Source organism: Protopterus annectens, chromosome 4.part0 (genome assembly GCF_019279795.1).
Source record: "Protopterus annectens isolate FY-2018-M chromosome 4.part0, PAN1.0, whole genome shotgun sequence".
NCBI lineage: Eukaryota > Metazoa > Chordata > Ceratodontiformes > Protopteridae > Protopterus > Protopterus annectens.
This window is the reverse complement of record NC_056733.1, coordinates 605,711,175-605,727,920: the sequence shown is the minus strand read 5'-3', so window position 1 is coordinate 605,727,920 and position 16,746 is coordinate 605,711,175. Positions and strand designations below refer to the sequence as shown.

At 39.4% G+C, this 16,746-nt stretch overlaps 1 protein-coding gene across 1 annotated transcript in view; it reads left to right on the top strand.

The window, feature by feature from the left end:
* The window catches only part of DNAH10 (dynein axonemal heavy chain 10), a 5,879,077-nt gene that overhangs the window by 3,872,186 nt on the left and 1,990,145 nt on the right, over nt 1-16,746 (top strand). Inside the window, exon 51 of the mRNA XM_044069759.1 lies at nt 14,819-14,986. Within this exon, the coding sequence (XP_043925694.1) occupies nt 14,819-14,986 (168 nt within the window). The remainder of the gene's footprint in view (nt 1-14,818; nt 14,987-16,746) is intronic.

Below are 16,746 nucleotides of genomic sequence, written 5' to 3'. Positions count from 1 at the left end.
TCCAACCAGTCCATCAGGACATTATCTCTTCTGATACTACCCCAGAATACCCCACTGAGGAAGTCCCTCAGACGAAGATGCGCAAAAAGAGACATTTAGATTATTCCCAGGAATCTCTCACAGAGAACATTGATTTTGATGAGTGGGAGAGGTCCCTAGATCATGACCTGATGACGTCTCCTTTGGAGGCATCCTGGAGCTCTTGAAAAAAAAAATGGTTGGTGTTCCGATACCCCCTCCCAGGAGGAATCAGTGTTCCTGGAGCCTTTCGGGTCTGGCCCATCTACTTCTTGGGTGACCGCCCACCGATGAGATCACTGACTTAGTCTCTCAACAGGTGTGAAAGGAGCTGGACACTGTTGAGCTGGTACGTAAATAACTGGATAAAATTCTTGCCCCCCTCCAAAGACTGTGTGCACTGGAGCAAGTGAGTACCTGTTGATGCCATAGTTGTGGCTGGAGCTACAAAAAAATAACTAGTAGAGCAGAGTTCTTCTAACAGAAAATCTAGGGCAGTGGACATATTTGGGAAGCATGTTTATGCTTCAGAGACTTTTGCTCTTAGGTCTATTAATTAGTTGGCACATTTTATGAGACTTCAAAGAGATTTGATCAAGGAACTTACCAAATCTCTTTCTGCATCCATGTCCTCTAAGGAAGGAAACAGAATCTCCTCACAGCTGGCCACTCTCCTGTCTATCTCAAATACATCCATGAGGTAGTTCTCCCATGCTGCAGAAGGTAACGCACAGGCAGTGAGTTCAGGTATAGCTATCAGGAGATATGCTTGGCTATTACTTATGTGATTTTGTGTAACCATTTAAATCTTCATTTGTTACTGTGCTCTTTAACAGATCTTCTGTATTTGGCCTCAAGGTTAAGGACACACACAAGACCCTGTTTGCTGTGGGTGTATGTTTTTATAGCCCTCAAAGGCCCTTCTCTAGAAACCAGTGAGGTGACAAAAAGATGTGGTTTAAGAAGTCCCAGGGTCCTTTCTAGGATTCACATGGAGATAGTTCCTCCAGGAACAGGGGGAAGCTCAGCTGAAAAAATGCCTTCCTCACAGCAGAGGTGGTCCGCACAACCAGGGTTCTAGAGATTCTTTCTCAGAAAGGCCCTATTAGCAGTCCTGAAGGGAGTCCCAACTGTCCTGCTCTGGACATAGTTGGGAGTCATTTTTTCCTGTACCAGAGAGCCAGGCTGTCTGTCACAAAAAAGATTTGTGGGTGCAGAGGATTATAGCCAGAGGTTATACCATACCATTTCCCTAGCCTCTCCCACAGTGCTGAAGAAAATACCCAATGGTCCACCCAGTCAGAGGGAAGCAGCATCTCTAAAAATAAAAAAGCTGATAGAAAAAACAGTTATCTAAGAGAAGAGGTCCCCCCAGACCAGAGAGGGTCTGGAACTTATTCAGGATTCTACTTGGTGTCAAAAAAGACAGGGGACTTTAGCTCAGTTCTGGATCTCAGCAAGTGAAATCAGTTTGTTCAGTATACAAAGTTTCAGATGGTCATGGTTCATTCCATTTTGCCTGTGTTGCAAAAGGACAATTGGATGTGCTCGACTGATCTTCAAGATGTGTACTATCACATCAAAATGAACAGGCACTCCAGGGCCTACCTATGCATCCAGCTGGGAGCCAGTCATTATAAGTTCAGAGCACTGCCGTTTGGTCTTTCCACAGCCCCCAGGGTGTTCCCCAGATACATGGCAGTGGTAGCAGCTCACTTGAGACTGCTGGGATTCTGGTTGTTTCCATATCTAGACAACTGGCTCCTTACTTCCTTAGCCAGCCATCAACTGCTACAGGCAGGGGGATACTTGCTCCAGTTGTGTTCTCGTCTGGAAATAACAGTCAATTGCAACAAATCTCAATTCACCCCAACACAGATTCTGGAATTGATAGGTGCTTATTTGGACACAGTCAGTCAGGTAGCCTCTCCTCCCTCTACTTGAATAAACAATCTGCATTCCCAAGTCAAGAAAATGATCCAGAATTCATCTCTTCAGACCGACTACTGCAGGCTTTGGGTTCCATGACAGCAGCTGTCACCCTTGTTCCATTAGCCAGGTTCCATATGAGAATCCTTCAGTGTACTCTGTCGACTCAGTTGTCCATTCTCCAACATCCATTATCCATGCCAGTCAAGATCACCCAAACATGCAAAAGATATCTTCTGTGGTGGCTTCATTAAAACCGTCTCCAGAAAGGCCTTTCCTTTGTTCTTCCCCTTCCCCTTCCCAAGGCCATGACCACCGATGCATCCCAGCTCGGGTTGGGGGGCACTACTTGGGAAGCACAATCTAAGGTATGAGGTCCCCCAAAGAGACCAAGATGCATATTGATGTCCTGGAGATGAGAACTCTCCTCCTAGCATTGCAGGCCTTTCAAGACATTCTCCTATCTGGGACAATTGTGATACAGATGGGCAATGTGTTGGTAATCTGGTACATCAACAAACAAGTGGGAAACAATCCTTACCCTCTTTGTCGAGAAGGTATGAGAGTATGGTAATGGATGAGCTCTTCCAGTTGCTATCTAATAGCAATGCACATCCTGGGGAAATCCAATGTGATTGCATACAAACTAAACAAGCCCATTCTGATGGTGCATGAGTGGTCTATCAACATCAGTGTGACAGAGAAAATTTTCCATTATTGGGGCCAACCCATCAGGGGAATCACAGAGAGATACTGTAGTTCACGAGTGGCCCTCTGGTCTCCTGTTTGCCTTCTACTCTTACCACTAATTCTGAAGTTTCTTCAGAAAGCAGTTTGGTTGAAGAGGACAGTTATCGTCATTGCACTCTTTTGGCTTCATCAGATTTGGTTCCTGTTCCTCTGCCCTCATCTTCTACATCTACTGTAGATTCTAGATCCTACTCCAGACTCATCTGGCTATATCAGGCCTCAAACTTACTGCATGGTTTCTCTAGTTTTGCTGATTGCTAGACAGCTCAGGTTGCCCTCCCTGGTCCATCAGATTTTTTTCATCTTCTCATAAGGCTTCTACTTGGAAGACTTAGAAGAGTAAATGGAAAAGATTTGTCTTCTGGTCCCTTAGCAAAGATCTGGACCGTTTTTCGGCACCTGTGCCAGTGATCCTTGAATTTTTTGTGTCAATCTTTAATGAAGGAGCTAGTTTTTTCAGTTACTAGAGTTCAGTTTACTGCCATTTCTAATTTTTACATGGTCAAAAATAATTCTACATTAGCCTCTTCTAGATTATGAGGCCTTTCTCAAGGGAGCTTTTTTGCTTAGACATCCTTTAAAAGATCATGCTCCCCCTCGGGATTTAAATATAGTCTTACAGGATTTAACCCAATCTACATTTGGAACTTCAGTCAAAACTGACTCAAACTTTTTATCTTGGAAAACCATTTTTCTAGTGGCTGTTACATCAGCTAGAAGAGTATCTGAACTCCAGGCTCTGTCTTTAAAGCCTCCTTATCTAATTTTTCACAAGGATAGGGTATCATTGCAAACTAATCTGTTGTTTTTGCCTAAGGTAGCTTCGGAGTCAAATAATAACAAGATTGTCAATCTCCCTGTTTTTTCCCACAAATTTTCAAACAAAGGAGAGAGAGAGAGAGAGAGAGAGAGAGAGAGAGAAAACCCAAAGACTTTAGGAAATCTGACCAATTATTTGTTTCCTTTTCTCCTAACAGATTAGGCAAGCCAGTATCTAAAGTTACATTGGCCAGATGGTTGACTGACTGTATAACCTTTGTCTGTGGTAAATTAGGTTGATATTTAGAAAAACCTGCTAGGGCCCATTATACAAGATCTACGGTGGTTTCTTCAACCTTTTGGTCCAGAGCATCTTTGGATGATATTTGTGCAGCTGCAACTTGGGCAAAGCCACACACTTTCATTGCTTATTACAAGTTGAGTTTGATTTCTAGGAAAAGAGTGGCATTTGGCTCAGCAGTGTTCTGGAATATCATTTCTTGGGGGGCCTCCCAGGGTTACAGTAGCTGGGGGCTCATCCCATCAGTTGCGGAATGAATGAAAATGCCAACATCAGATAAAAAGTTCTGTATTCACCATAATGGTCCATCTGTGTTGTCCATTTTTATTCTTCCTCAACTCCCTGCCCACCTGCCTCCTCATTTTTTTTGCTTCTGGAAAAATCTAAGAGTTGTATAGGAACCTCTGTTCTTTGAGCTTCAGCTTCCCTTTTTCTGTTGTAACTGTGTTATTTTCTGTAATAGATGGCTCTCTTATATTTAGGGGCAGCAAACACAACCTGAGGTACATTAGGTTGGTGGAGCATTATGGGTAAAGGGAGGAGCTCTTGAGAGTTCTAGGATCTGATGATCTGGAAGAAGCAGCAGAGTCATCAGAGTCAGATCCGAGGCATGTATCTGAATCCATCATTTGAGGAAGAATGAAAATGGATAACATACATGGAACATTATGGTTAGTACATAACTTTTTTTCTAGGTGATGGTAAAAATTACTCATCATAAAACAACCCCCAAATTCCATGCAATAGGTGTATAAATAACATTGCAATACCATTACTATCATTGAAAAAATTGATTTATAATTTCATACCTCTTAATTTCAATAACGGTTGTATAGATGTAAATTTGTTCAAACCTGGGGCTGCATTAGCATTCAGCCTGAGCTGTCACAACAGTTATTTATGTTCTAGTCTCATTTCCCATTCACCACCACTCAGGCTAGTTTTCACCTGTTACAATATAGCTAAATATTTTTTATATATTGCAAGCACAATGTTACATGTTTATATAATGCATTATTAACATTTGTGTTCTTAGGCTACTGGGGAGGGACTGGGGTGTAAAAAGTGCATTGATTATATTATATGCAGAATTAAGATAATTTTTCTTATTTTTACAATGGTAGATGTCTAGATTAATGCCATTGGCATAAGCTATAAACAAGTGTTTTTTGTAAACAAGTAGGCCTGAAAAATAAGACAAAATTATGAAAGCCATGAAAAATACTAAGTCTTTGTATCTGCAATATTATTATTAGCTTGTTTTATTTCCAGTAGCAAATGTTCTCAATGGGAGTCAAGAAGTCTGCAGCTGAAAGCAGTCTGTATGTTCTATTCTGAGTATAATTTACAAAATTCCTTAATGCATCTGCAAAGATGTTTTTTTCCCTCATTCCTGACTACTTTTACATGGTGATAAGCTATATGCAGGTGCAGTTTAATTAATTTTGAGAGTTCTAAGCATTCTTTGCAGAGGGAAATGCAAAATTTAAAGGCATAATTGCAAGTTCAGTGAAAAATAAAATATGTGAAGAGAGAGAGAAATACATAAATGTATTTAAAGGAACAGTGTGCAGTTTAGCTTTGTTTAAAGAAAGCCAGTGCACTTTTTCTTAGGGATAAGTGTTAATGTTTTCTGAACATATGCAAGCTGCTTTTTACATCTGGGAGGAATAACAAAGATAAAAAAAAAAACAGACCGCAATCAGCATAAGTGGAAACCTAGCTTTAGCATGAGTAACCTTAATTTTAGGGTAGGTAATGCCAATGGGTGCAACTGTCATTTTGGGATATTTGCTCCTATCTAGAGGGTTAAGCTTCAATTTTTGAAGATGTATAAAATATTCTGGCTTTGTTCTAGTTATCAGCGGACGGAGGATTTCTGGAAATGGATTTAACTTTTTGTTTGAGGGTTTTCATTAAAATGAAATATCTTGAAAGATGTGTTATACATTCAAATGGAAATGAGAAGAAACAACTGTATAAAAGATTAGCCTGTCAAACATTAGTGTGTGCATATAAGACTAAAGTTGGAAAAACAAATAAAAAAAACTGTTATGTATATTAGGTGGGAACTCCAGGTTTTATCCTAATGGCTATCTATATTATCTTGGAATGCAAATGGCCTTACAGGTACACACAAAAATGAAAGACTATTGAATTATATTAAGACATGCAGAGTGCAAATAGTAGCATTGTAGGAGATGCGTTTGGAAAGAAATGAGCATATAAATTTGACAAAGAAAGGATTTCAGGATGGATATTAAGTAGAATATCAGGGGCAAAACAAATCAGGAGCAATAATACTGATTGCTAGTGGGTCTCCAATAGTGATAGGGGGAAAAAGACAATAATGGTAGATTTGCAATAGTAAGGAGTTATTGGCAAGGGGGAAAGATTACACTGGCATGCAATTTATATTCCACCATAAACTGCTGTTACTGAATGTAAGAAAATTTTGGTAGAAATAATCAGCTTTTAGCAGGAAATTTTACTTATAGTGAGGATTGTAACTTGATGTATAATAGTGAGGATGTATTAGGGGAAGCTATAAGAGAAAATGTAACAAAAGAGGGTAGATTTCGAAGAAATTTATAAAAATATTTGATCTGATGTTCTCAATTTTCATTCATTCCTCAACTAATGTTTGGGTTTGGACCTGATCCTCTGAATCGACTCTGTCGTTAAACTAGCTTGTGACCTCCAAAACCTCTCGAGCTCTGTCCCTACCCATAATTAACTCATCCCTAACGTCCCTCAGATCTTGTGTGCCACTTTTGTGTCTAGACGTGATCGCCTTCAGCTCTCGAGTGTAGAGTGGGAGATACGGCTTTTTTGATATTTCTTATTTAAAACTATTTATCTACAACTATTATTTAATCTTTAATTTTATTTTCAAGTCATTACTGCTATATTCCTTTATTTCATACACTTTTGAGTGTACTCTTTCCTACCATCGTTGGTAGGCCTAGCCTTCCTTCCCTACCCTTTTACACTTAGGGTATACCTCTTCCCTTACCATAGTTGGTATTTCTCCTCTTTACAAGATAACTGTGTTTCTTCACTACCATTGTTGGTATTTAACTTTTCCTTCTTCTTCTGTTTGAAAATAAAAATTAGTTTAGTAATTATGTTATTACTGTAGGTTTCTATTTTAAGAATGTCCAAAAAAGGGCCTTCAGGATTTAAAAAGAGTGATAAGTGTAGGCACAAGTTGCCTTATTCTGATGCCCACAATCTTTGTGTATATTGCTTGGACATAGATCATTTACAACAGGATTGCAGTATCTGTCATGAGTTTAACCCCCAAGCACTAGCTGACAGGAAAATCAAATTGATTTTGGAAGGCTTGCTGCCAACTCTTTTCTCTGAAGCAATTACTGTAGCTCAGTCCACCAAACAAACAGCTGGTGACCCTACAAAAAGGTCTAACCCTTGTGAGTTTTCAGCTTCTTCTTCCTCAGAACCTAAAAAGAAAAAAAGAGAAATCAGATCTGAAGTTGCTCACAGTCTGACCCTTATTGGAGCTGATCAAACCTGTTCGAGATCCTACACCCTTGAATCTGAAACCTTCACTGAGGACAACTTATTTTCCTCGTCTGGATTCGGTCCCATCTGGAGTGCCTTCTCCTTTTTTAGAGAGGCACTCCAAATCACCATCCCTAGCATGTTCTCATTCCTCCATGAGTCTCACAGATGCAGATGTGGAGAGGATGATGAGGAAATTCTTCACAGTGCAGTTTCAGATGGGATTTCTTGTAGCTTCTACCCCTTCAGGTCAGGAAGTCTGATTATCTACTATTCCACCCATTCCAGCTCCTTCTCTAATCCAACCTGTTGTTTTAGAGTCCTTGGATCCAAGTGATCTGGGTCTGGCTGGTTTGGATCCGAAGAAAGCACTTTCTTCGCATCTGAATACTAGTCTGATTGCACCAGCTCTGACACCATTGGAGCTGGATGACTGTCAGAGCTGAAGCATCCCTGTCAGATCCGGGAGGTTGGAGTTGACCCTGAGGTTTTCAGAGCCATCTCTTCCTCTCAGAGCCTTGGCACTGGACAGCTCAGCTCTGACTTCCACCTCTAATGGGTTGTTCTCAGAACCAAGGAAGGTGGCGTGCCAGAAACTTGCTTTCTTGACTCCATTGTCTTCCTTCACTTTGTAGTGATCTGCCTTTGAGGTTGTGAAAAGAGTGTTCTCTGCTCCAGCAGGTCAGATGGGTCCTTACCCCCTCGGATCCACCGTCTACTTCTCAGATGACTTTGCACTGTGATACTTAACATTCTACCCCACAGGGACAGCCAGCTCAAAGCTTCCAGACTACCCAGTAGGGTGTCCTAATCTTTTCTGATACTTCACTGGCCCAACCCACTGAGTAAGTCCCTAGGAAGAGAAAGTGGAAAAGGAAGCACTTGGACTCTCCTCAGGAGTCAGTCACTGAGGATACTGATTTCAGTGAAGGAGGGGATCCCCCAAATCACCAGCAGATGACATCTTATTTGGAGACATACTTGAGAATCTTAAACAGAAGGGTGACTGATCTTTCCAAGATCCTTCTCTAGAGAAATCAGTATTTCTGGAGGCTGTTGTAACTGGCCCATCTACCTCCTGGGTTACTCCTCCCTCTGATGAGCTCATTGCTTTGGTCTCTAGATGGGCATGGAAGGAACCTGATTTGGTTGACCCAATCACCAAGAGACCAGACAGGATTCTGGCTCCACCAGTAGGAAGGGAATTTTGGGGGAAAAAGGGTGCCAGTAGATTCCATGGTCATGGCAGCAGCTACAAAAAAGGAACATGCGGAACAGAGTTCCGCTGTCCATCCTCCTAACAGAGAGTCTAGAGTGACTGACATATTTGGGGAGCATGTTTATGCTTCAGCAGCTTTTGCACTTCACTCACTGAATTATCTGGCACATTTTACGAGACTTCAAATAGATCTGATTAAAGAGCTGTCAAAATCTCTTTCTGGAACCAAAATTGCTGAGGCTGAATCTTCAGTAACCTGTCAATTGGCTGCCCTACAAACTCTATCTAATTCATCCTTGAGACTTATGTCACATGTTGCAGAAGATGCCTCAAGGGCCACAGGTTAAGTTATTTCCATCAGGAAGCATGTCTGGATGCGCTTGTGTGATTTTGCATAGCCGTTCAAGTCCTCGTTCATCACTGCTTCTTTTAATGGCACTTCTTTGACCCCGCAGTGGGAACACACTCTCCAGGTGTGAGAAAGATGGAAAGACCCTCTCTGCAGTGGGTGTACATTTTTCAGCCCCTCAAAGGACCTTTTCTAGGAATCAACAGGGAGGTTGAAAAATATGGTCCAGAAAGTCCCGTGGACCTGTCTAGGACACGTGTGGAATTAGGTCCACCAGAGGCAGAGTGGGGAAGCTATAATGGAAGGTGATACTCCTGTGGCAGAGGAGGCCTGCAGAACCAGTGGTGTAGACATTTTCTTTCTGACAGACCCTTTTCAGCACTTCTGAAAGGAGGCCTGATTGCCCACCTCTGGATGCAGTCAGGGGTCATTTATCTTTGTACCACAGTGCCTGGCTAGATATAATAAAAGAGAATTCGGGGCAGATAATTATTTCCAGAAGTTATACAATTCCCTTTTCCCTACTTCTCCATTACGAAAATTTCCCGATGTTCCATCCAGTCAGAAGAAAGTAGCAGCACTAGAAATTCAAAACCTGCTAAGAAAAAGAGTCATCCAAGAGGTCCCACCAGATGAAATAGAATCCGGAACTTACTCAAGATTCTTTTTAGTAGAAAATAGGGAACTGGAGACCAATTTTGGATCTCATTGTATTGAACAAGTCAGTTTGACATACAAAGTTCTGGATGGCCATAGTTCAGTCCATTCTGCCTTTTCTGGGCAAGGACAATTGGATGTGCTCGATAGACCTTCAGGATGTGTACTACCACATAATGTTGAGTAGATGATCCAGAAATTACTTATGCTTTTGATTGGGAGCCAGTCACTATCACTTCAGGGCACTGCTCTCTGGCCTCACCACAGCACCCAGGGTGTTCACCAAATGTATGGCAGTAGTAGCAGCTCACCTGAGACTACAGAAACTCTGAGTGTTTCCATATTTAGACAACTGACTCATTACTGCTCTGACCAGGCATTGACTGATAGAAGCATGCAATCAGGTGATAAGACTTGTTCAAATCTCAGAATAACCATAAATTACGACACATCTCACTTACAAATGACCCAAACATTAGAGTTCTTAGGGGCTATGTTCAACACTGTATCTATGGTACCTTCTTTTCTTCTTTCAAGAGTACAAACGATAAAGATACAGGTCTGAAAAATAATTTGCAGTACCAGAATTTCAGCCTGATTGATTCTGCAAGCCCTGGAGTCAATGTTAGTGGCAATAAGTTTAGTTCTTTTGACGAGATTCCACATAAGAGTTCTGCAATGGATGCTAGCAATACAGTGGTCAATGCATTCTCAACCAGTGTCAGCAAAGATAGGAAAACTTGAGCATGCAAAAGATATCTTTGCTGGGTGGATACAGTCGCAACAGGTACTACAAGCCTGTTTTTTCATCCTCCCTCAGCCCAAGGTCATAGTGACCACAGATGCTTTCCAGATTGGGTTGGGGTGCATTTCCTGGGGAAAACAGCCCAAGGCACTTGGTCTCTGGAAGATGCCAAATTGCATGTCAGTGTTCTGGAGATCAGAGTGGTCCTTTTGGTGTTGCAGGCATTCCAAGATTCTCTCCATCTTGGAGCAGTTGCAGTCTAGATAGACAACATGTCAGTAGTTTGCTACATCAACAAACAAGGGGGAACCAGAGCTTATCCCATGTGTCGAGCAGCCCTCAGAGTGTGGCAATGGTTGATATCTTCCAAATGCTTTTGAACAGCAATGCATATTCTGAGGAAGTCTAGCAAGATAGCAGACAAACTGAGCAGGTCCATCTTACTACATCATGAGTGGTCTGTCAACAACAAAGTGACAGATATGATTTTCAGTCAGTGGAGCCAGGATTGCTGTGAGCTTTTTGCCTCTTCCCTAAACAACAAGTGCACCAGCTTTTTTTTGCCCTTATCCCCCCACTGGGGGAATCATAGAGGAATGATGACTGCCCCTCAGTCTTCTGTATGCTTATCCTTAGACTCCCCTAATTCCCAAATTCCTGCAGAAAACAGCTTGGTTGAAGAGCATCCTCATTGCACCTTACTAGCCTTGAAAGATTAGGTTTCACTTCTTTTGAGGTCAAAGTTAAGAAATGCAGAGTGCAAATAGCATTGCTGCAAGAGAGACATTTGGAAAGAAATGAGCATGTGAGTCTGATAAAGGAAGGATTCCAGAATGGATATTCAGCAGAATGTTAGGACAAACTAAAAGGAGAGTAATTATACTAATTGCTGGAGGAGCACCAATAGTGACAGTGGAGGGGGAAAAAGGTGATAATGGTAGATTTGTGATAGTAAGGTGCTACTGGCAAGGGAGGAGGATTATCCTGGCATGTATTTATATTCCGCCAAAAACTGCTGTTATTGGGATTAAGAAAATTTTAGGAGAAATAATCAGCTTTCAGCAGGGAATATTCCTTATAGGTAGGGACCGGAACTTGATTTGCAATAGTGAGGCTGTATCTTGAGTACCTAGAAGGGGAAAATATAGCATAAGGTGGTCAATTTCTGAAAATATTTGGTAGGGAAGATGTGAACTTAGTAGTAGGAACTCAGAGAAAATTTACATTTTATTTCCTAAAATACAATAACTGGGCTAGATTAGATAGAAATTATATTTCACAGGAACATGTCTATTTAATTAAAAGCCTAGACATGCATCCAGTAACTGTTTCAGATCACGCACCAATAACAACTAAGATAAAAATGCAGTATAATGAAGAAAAAACGAGACACTGCTGCTTTCTCAACTACTTGTTAAAAAGAAAGGAATTTATGGAATGGTTAGTGGAAATTATTCTAGAGTTATTACGGAAGGTAGAAATTTCTTCAGAAGTTATAGCTAGTGAATCAGATAAAATGAAATGGGGTTTAAACATTGGGTAAAAATAAGAGAGATATGGTTAAGAAGTAATATGAATTATTTGTAGGGGCTGACAAAGGTTAAAGTATTGCAGAATAAGGGAAATCCCACAGAACAGGAAGAGGTGCAACTTCAGAGTGCTAAAGAGAAAATAAGGGAGTATATGGGTAACATGCATGAGTTTAGAAAGGTAGCTTTTAAACAACTGTTTTTGATAATAACTCCAATGCACAAAAACTTTTAGCATAATGACTTCAGCAACAAAAAGTAGAAAGGGTTGTCACCAAAGATAAGGAGGCTATACCAAGAGATCCAGCAGAGCATATTATGGAATTTTTATGAAAAATTATATAAAGCAGAGAAATGCAGAAAATAATGAAAGCTCACAAATAGAAATATTTATGGAAAACTTAAATAGGCCTTAGTAGATGAGACTCAGCAGTTAACAGTTAAGATAGGAGGCGATGAGATAAAAACAGTGATATATAATAAATCTGCAGGAAAGTCTCCAGAAGCAGATGGTGTTCTTGTGGAAGTTTGCAGTTAGGAGGGAAAGTATAAACATTTGGAAGATTTTGTTTAACAGTGTTTTAAAAGGAGGGAAGGCACCAACATCTTAGAAGAAAGATGTAGTAACTGTAGTACCTAAAGACAGTACACCCATCAGACCCAGCTTCATATAAACCCATTTCAATCATAAACCATGATTATAAAGTGGTTATATCTGTACTTGCTGAAAGAATTCTCCAACCAAACCTCTCTCAAGTATGGCAGGTGCCAAGGCCCAAAAATCCACAAAGTCAAATGAAATAAAGGGCCAGCACCAATGAAGGTTTCCAAAAAATATAATGTTATGTAGATATAAAACTAAATTCAACTAAGGAGTATAAATTACCCCCAAGTCAGCACAAAAATGCCATATATAAATAAGCAATCCGGTTTCGGCTATACAAGCCTTCTTCAGTGCATAAATCAAACAATCAAAGACAGAAAACACATCAGAGCATTGATTTAAATAGCACTTGCCAATTGAATAATTAATTCCTATTGAAAGAATATTAAAGAGATATGCTCTATAGGTGACAGATCCCAGAAAAATGGATGGCATATTTTCCTAAATAACAAAGAAAGAAAATGGATAATCAAATTGGGGGGTCTTTTTAGCCTGGTTTGAATGAACACCTTTAAATTTCTTTGTAACAAGAATCCATTGCCTAGTAGTATGTTACTGCATATCTCTTTAGTATTCTTTCAATAGGAATTAATTATTGATTAATTATACTTTCACACTTTCACACTGTGAACCTAGTTAGAAACTAGTTAGAAAAGTATGCAGCAGGCAATAAAAGTACTATAAATAATTTGTAAAAATAAGCAAAAAAACAGGATATTTAATGTTATATATCACAGATTAGTTTGTTCAGTGTCCTTCCTCCGATTAGCTCAGTGTGAAATGGCAGAAACACTCACAAGTTAACTTCAGTAACAAACTTGAAACCTGAAACAACTTTAAAAAAAAGCTCGAAAGAACCAATGAGGTGCTTACTCCAAGCTGTAGTCCAGGTAACCCCAATCAGCCAATGACCATAAACACTTCACTCTCACTGAAATGCCATGCTGGCTTTGACTAAACTAAGATAGCGTAGAACATGTGCTCAGACACACAGCCTCTACCAGCAAACAACTAGGGCCAAAACACAAGCCTGAATATAGACAATGCTACAAATACCCAAACTACTTAGGTAGAAAAAACTGCAGAAATGTTTAAACAGATAAAGGAGCAAGGAGACTCTAGAGAATGCTTTTAACTGCAAACAATTAAGTTATATGATACACTCCTTGGCAGAAAATCAGAACAAACAAACCCAAACAGATGGGGGGTTTCTCTTGTTTTGTTGGAGTTCTTATTGGCAAGACTTGATATTATGCATGTATGTTTGATGAATGACATTTGGCTAATTTCCTTGAAAAATGGCATTTGATGGATTACGCTTTAACTAGATGAACCTTAACTGTGGGCAGAAGTATGGTGGATCCTCAATAGATGGACTAAGTTTTGGTGCAGAAGGAAAAGGTGTTTTTTTTTCCAGAAAAGTTATAATAGAAATTATGTATTTTTTGTGTTTAACGGCCAGTCTGGTCAAGCAGGCATCCAATGTCTATCTGTAAATTTCTGATTCTAAGTGATTAGGCGCATCTTCCTGCCATTGTGAATGGGCATGAGCTTTGGTTGTAGGGACTGGGAAAGGCTGTTAAAGGACATGCTCCTTTCTCATTACCTCAGGAATGGCAGTCAAGTCATGCCATACCTGTGCTTTCTGACCCAGCCATCTGATGCCTGGGTATCTAGTCAGCTCTAGGCTGGTGGTGCAGAAGGTCTGTTCCAAAAGATGAATGATAAGGATACGTGGCAAATATGATAGCTACACTTTTATTTTTATTTATTCTTTGTTGACCAGGTTTGTTCATCTAGTCTGTATATAGACTTGCTATATAACCTTTATTTTAAGAAAAAGATTACTTATTTGAAATTTGCTTCACCGTTCTCATTATAGATAGCTTAACAAGCATGTTATGCAAGCAAAGACTTGTACTGTTACCTCTTTGCGGTCTACTAAAGGGTATATGAGCTCTGTACTGGTGAATGTGCTCAATGAAAAGTAGAGTAACTCAGTTTCTGCACTTGTAAAATCATGTTACATACACTTATTTGTCACAATGAAAAATTCTTGTAGTTTTCAAAAATGTTGGATCACATTTTCATAAAGCTTATCTTAAGGATCTCTCTCATGACATACAGGGAGGCTATTGCACAGTTCTGTTGTCAAGGGATTTGGCTATTGGGAATATGAAGCTCTTTTTAATAAGTTACCATTAAGTTGTACTATATTACACTTAAATATATTTTTGCACAGTTCTGTTGTCAAGGGATTTGGCTATTGGGAATATGAAGCTCTTTTTAATAAGTTACCATTAAGTTGTACTATATTACACTTAAATATATTTTTTAGTAGTGAAAGGCATGTGTTTTGTTTTAATTTTTCAGGTTCAAGAACATATCCGTCACTTAGCTGAAGAACATTTCAAATCCGATGTTCATCTGATCATGAGAGATCCTATTCTTTTTGGTGACTACAGGACTGCAATGCATGAGGGAGAACCTCGGGTTTATGAAGACATTCAAGACTATGATGCAGCCAAAGCTCTTTTTCAGGTGATAATTGCCAGACAGATTAGCCATAGCTGTTTAGCTTTTAAACTATGATTTAAGATGTGTTGCTTTTATAATGAAAATACACATAACACTTACTCAAGCATTTTGTCTTAGTGTAAAATATAGGTACGGCCAAAATATTTTAATTTTAAGCAACGGTATTTATGCAGATTGTCTTGCTGCAGTGATAACAATCGTCTTTCTTACCACTAGTGGCCAGAACATCAGAGAATATAGGCAGACAACATGGGGTGAGATTTTTTTAAACTGGAATGAGATTTACGCATTTAATGGCTTGCATGTCTGTTAAAAAGTGGAGTACTCCTTGGTGAAAGCAGAAGACTGACTTAAGGCGTCTATAGTAGAACAGGGCAGGCTGTACCAGCAGGGGAACTTCCCTGCATTTGAGTCATCGTTTACATATTGGCTAAGTGGGGAACTAAAGGTGAAGAGCAGAACAAAATTATAATCACATCTTGCATAGCATGGCTAACCAAAGGTGTCTACCAGCCAATACTCTCTTATCTTTAAAAGGAATCATTGGACAGTGGGTTTAGGGATGACATCAGTAAAGAAGCTGAAACAAAAAAATGCCAGTAAACGATATTATGACAACATTTAATAGAAAAGTTAGCCAAGTTCTGGCAGTTGCTGGTTTGCTCTTCTAGAATGTGCTAATTACCAAAGGCTTTAAGATGTGATTGAACGTAAAATATACTTAATGGTTATTTAGCATACAGATTAATTAAATAAAGCTTAAGGCATTGTAGTTTTGCCTTTAGAAATTAGAAGATAAGACTGCCTGTTATATTGTCCTTTTAAAATAAATATCTGCTCACGTTGTTTGTTGTGTACCTGGTGTATCTTTCCTTGAAACTGAAATGATTGTAGATCTGGAAGTAATAAGCAAAACAATGGAAAAGTAAAAAGTAAATAATGTTAAGACTTCATTCATATAGTTCTCATTTATTTTCTTTTCATAAAATGTCAGATAAAATGTCTAGGTATTCACAGTCGAGTTTTAGGAAATATAAATGATTTAGTTTCTGTTCAAAGTAATCCTTTAAATATATGTTGTTTTATTTGACATGCATGAACCTTTCAGTGTAACCCCCTTAATTGTGTGTGAATATTTGCAGTCCTGGTGTGTTATTTCCTCAGACCTCAAGTGTAAATTAGATGAGGTTTGAACTCTTAGATTTTAAGTTACCAATGTTTGACTCACTGTTTGCTGCTTCAGATAGGAAATCACTGCTGGTAAGATTTCTCTGTCTGCACTCTGCAGTCAGTGTTTCATTTTGTGTGAGTTTTTTTTCTCTTTTCTCTGTGGTTATGCGACTGCTGTGATAGTTGCAAGAATGTTTTAAGTGCTTTTCAGGCGCTAAGGTTTCAATCAGTTTGTTTCAGTTGAACTGGTACTCAAGGAAATATGGGGAAGCATGTTGTCAGTAAAGAAACTTCTGTTCCCCCCTCACACCTAATGCTTAACATCCCATGTAACCACCTGCTTTGTTTGTCTTTGAGGTCTGTCCTTTACTCATTTGAAAGCATGTAATGCAGAACACATGTCAGCATCCTTCTGAAAGGATATTATTTTATTTATTTATTTAGTTAGTTACATTTATTTAATGGGAATAACCAGCTGGGAAACCCACTTTGACAGGAGTCCCAGTGAAAAAAAAATGTAGTATATAAGAATCTCACAAGAAATAAAAGTAATAGAAACTTTGAATATAAGTGTGTACAAAACAGAGTACTGT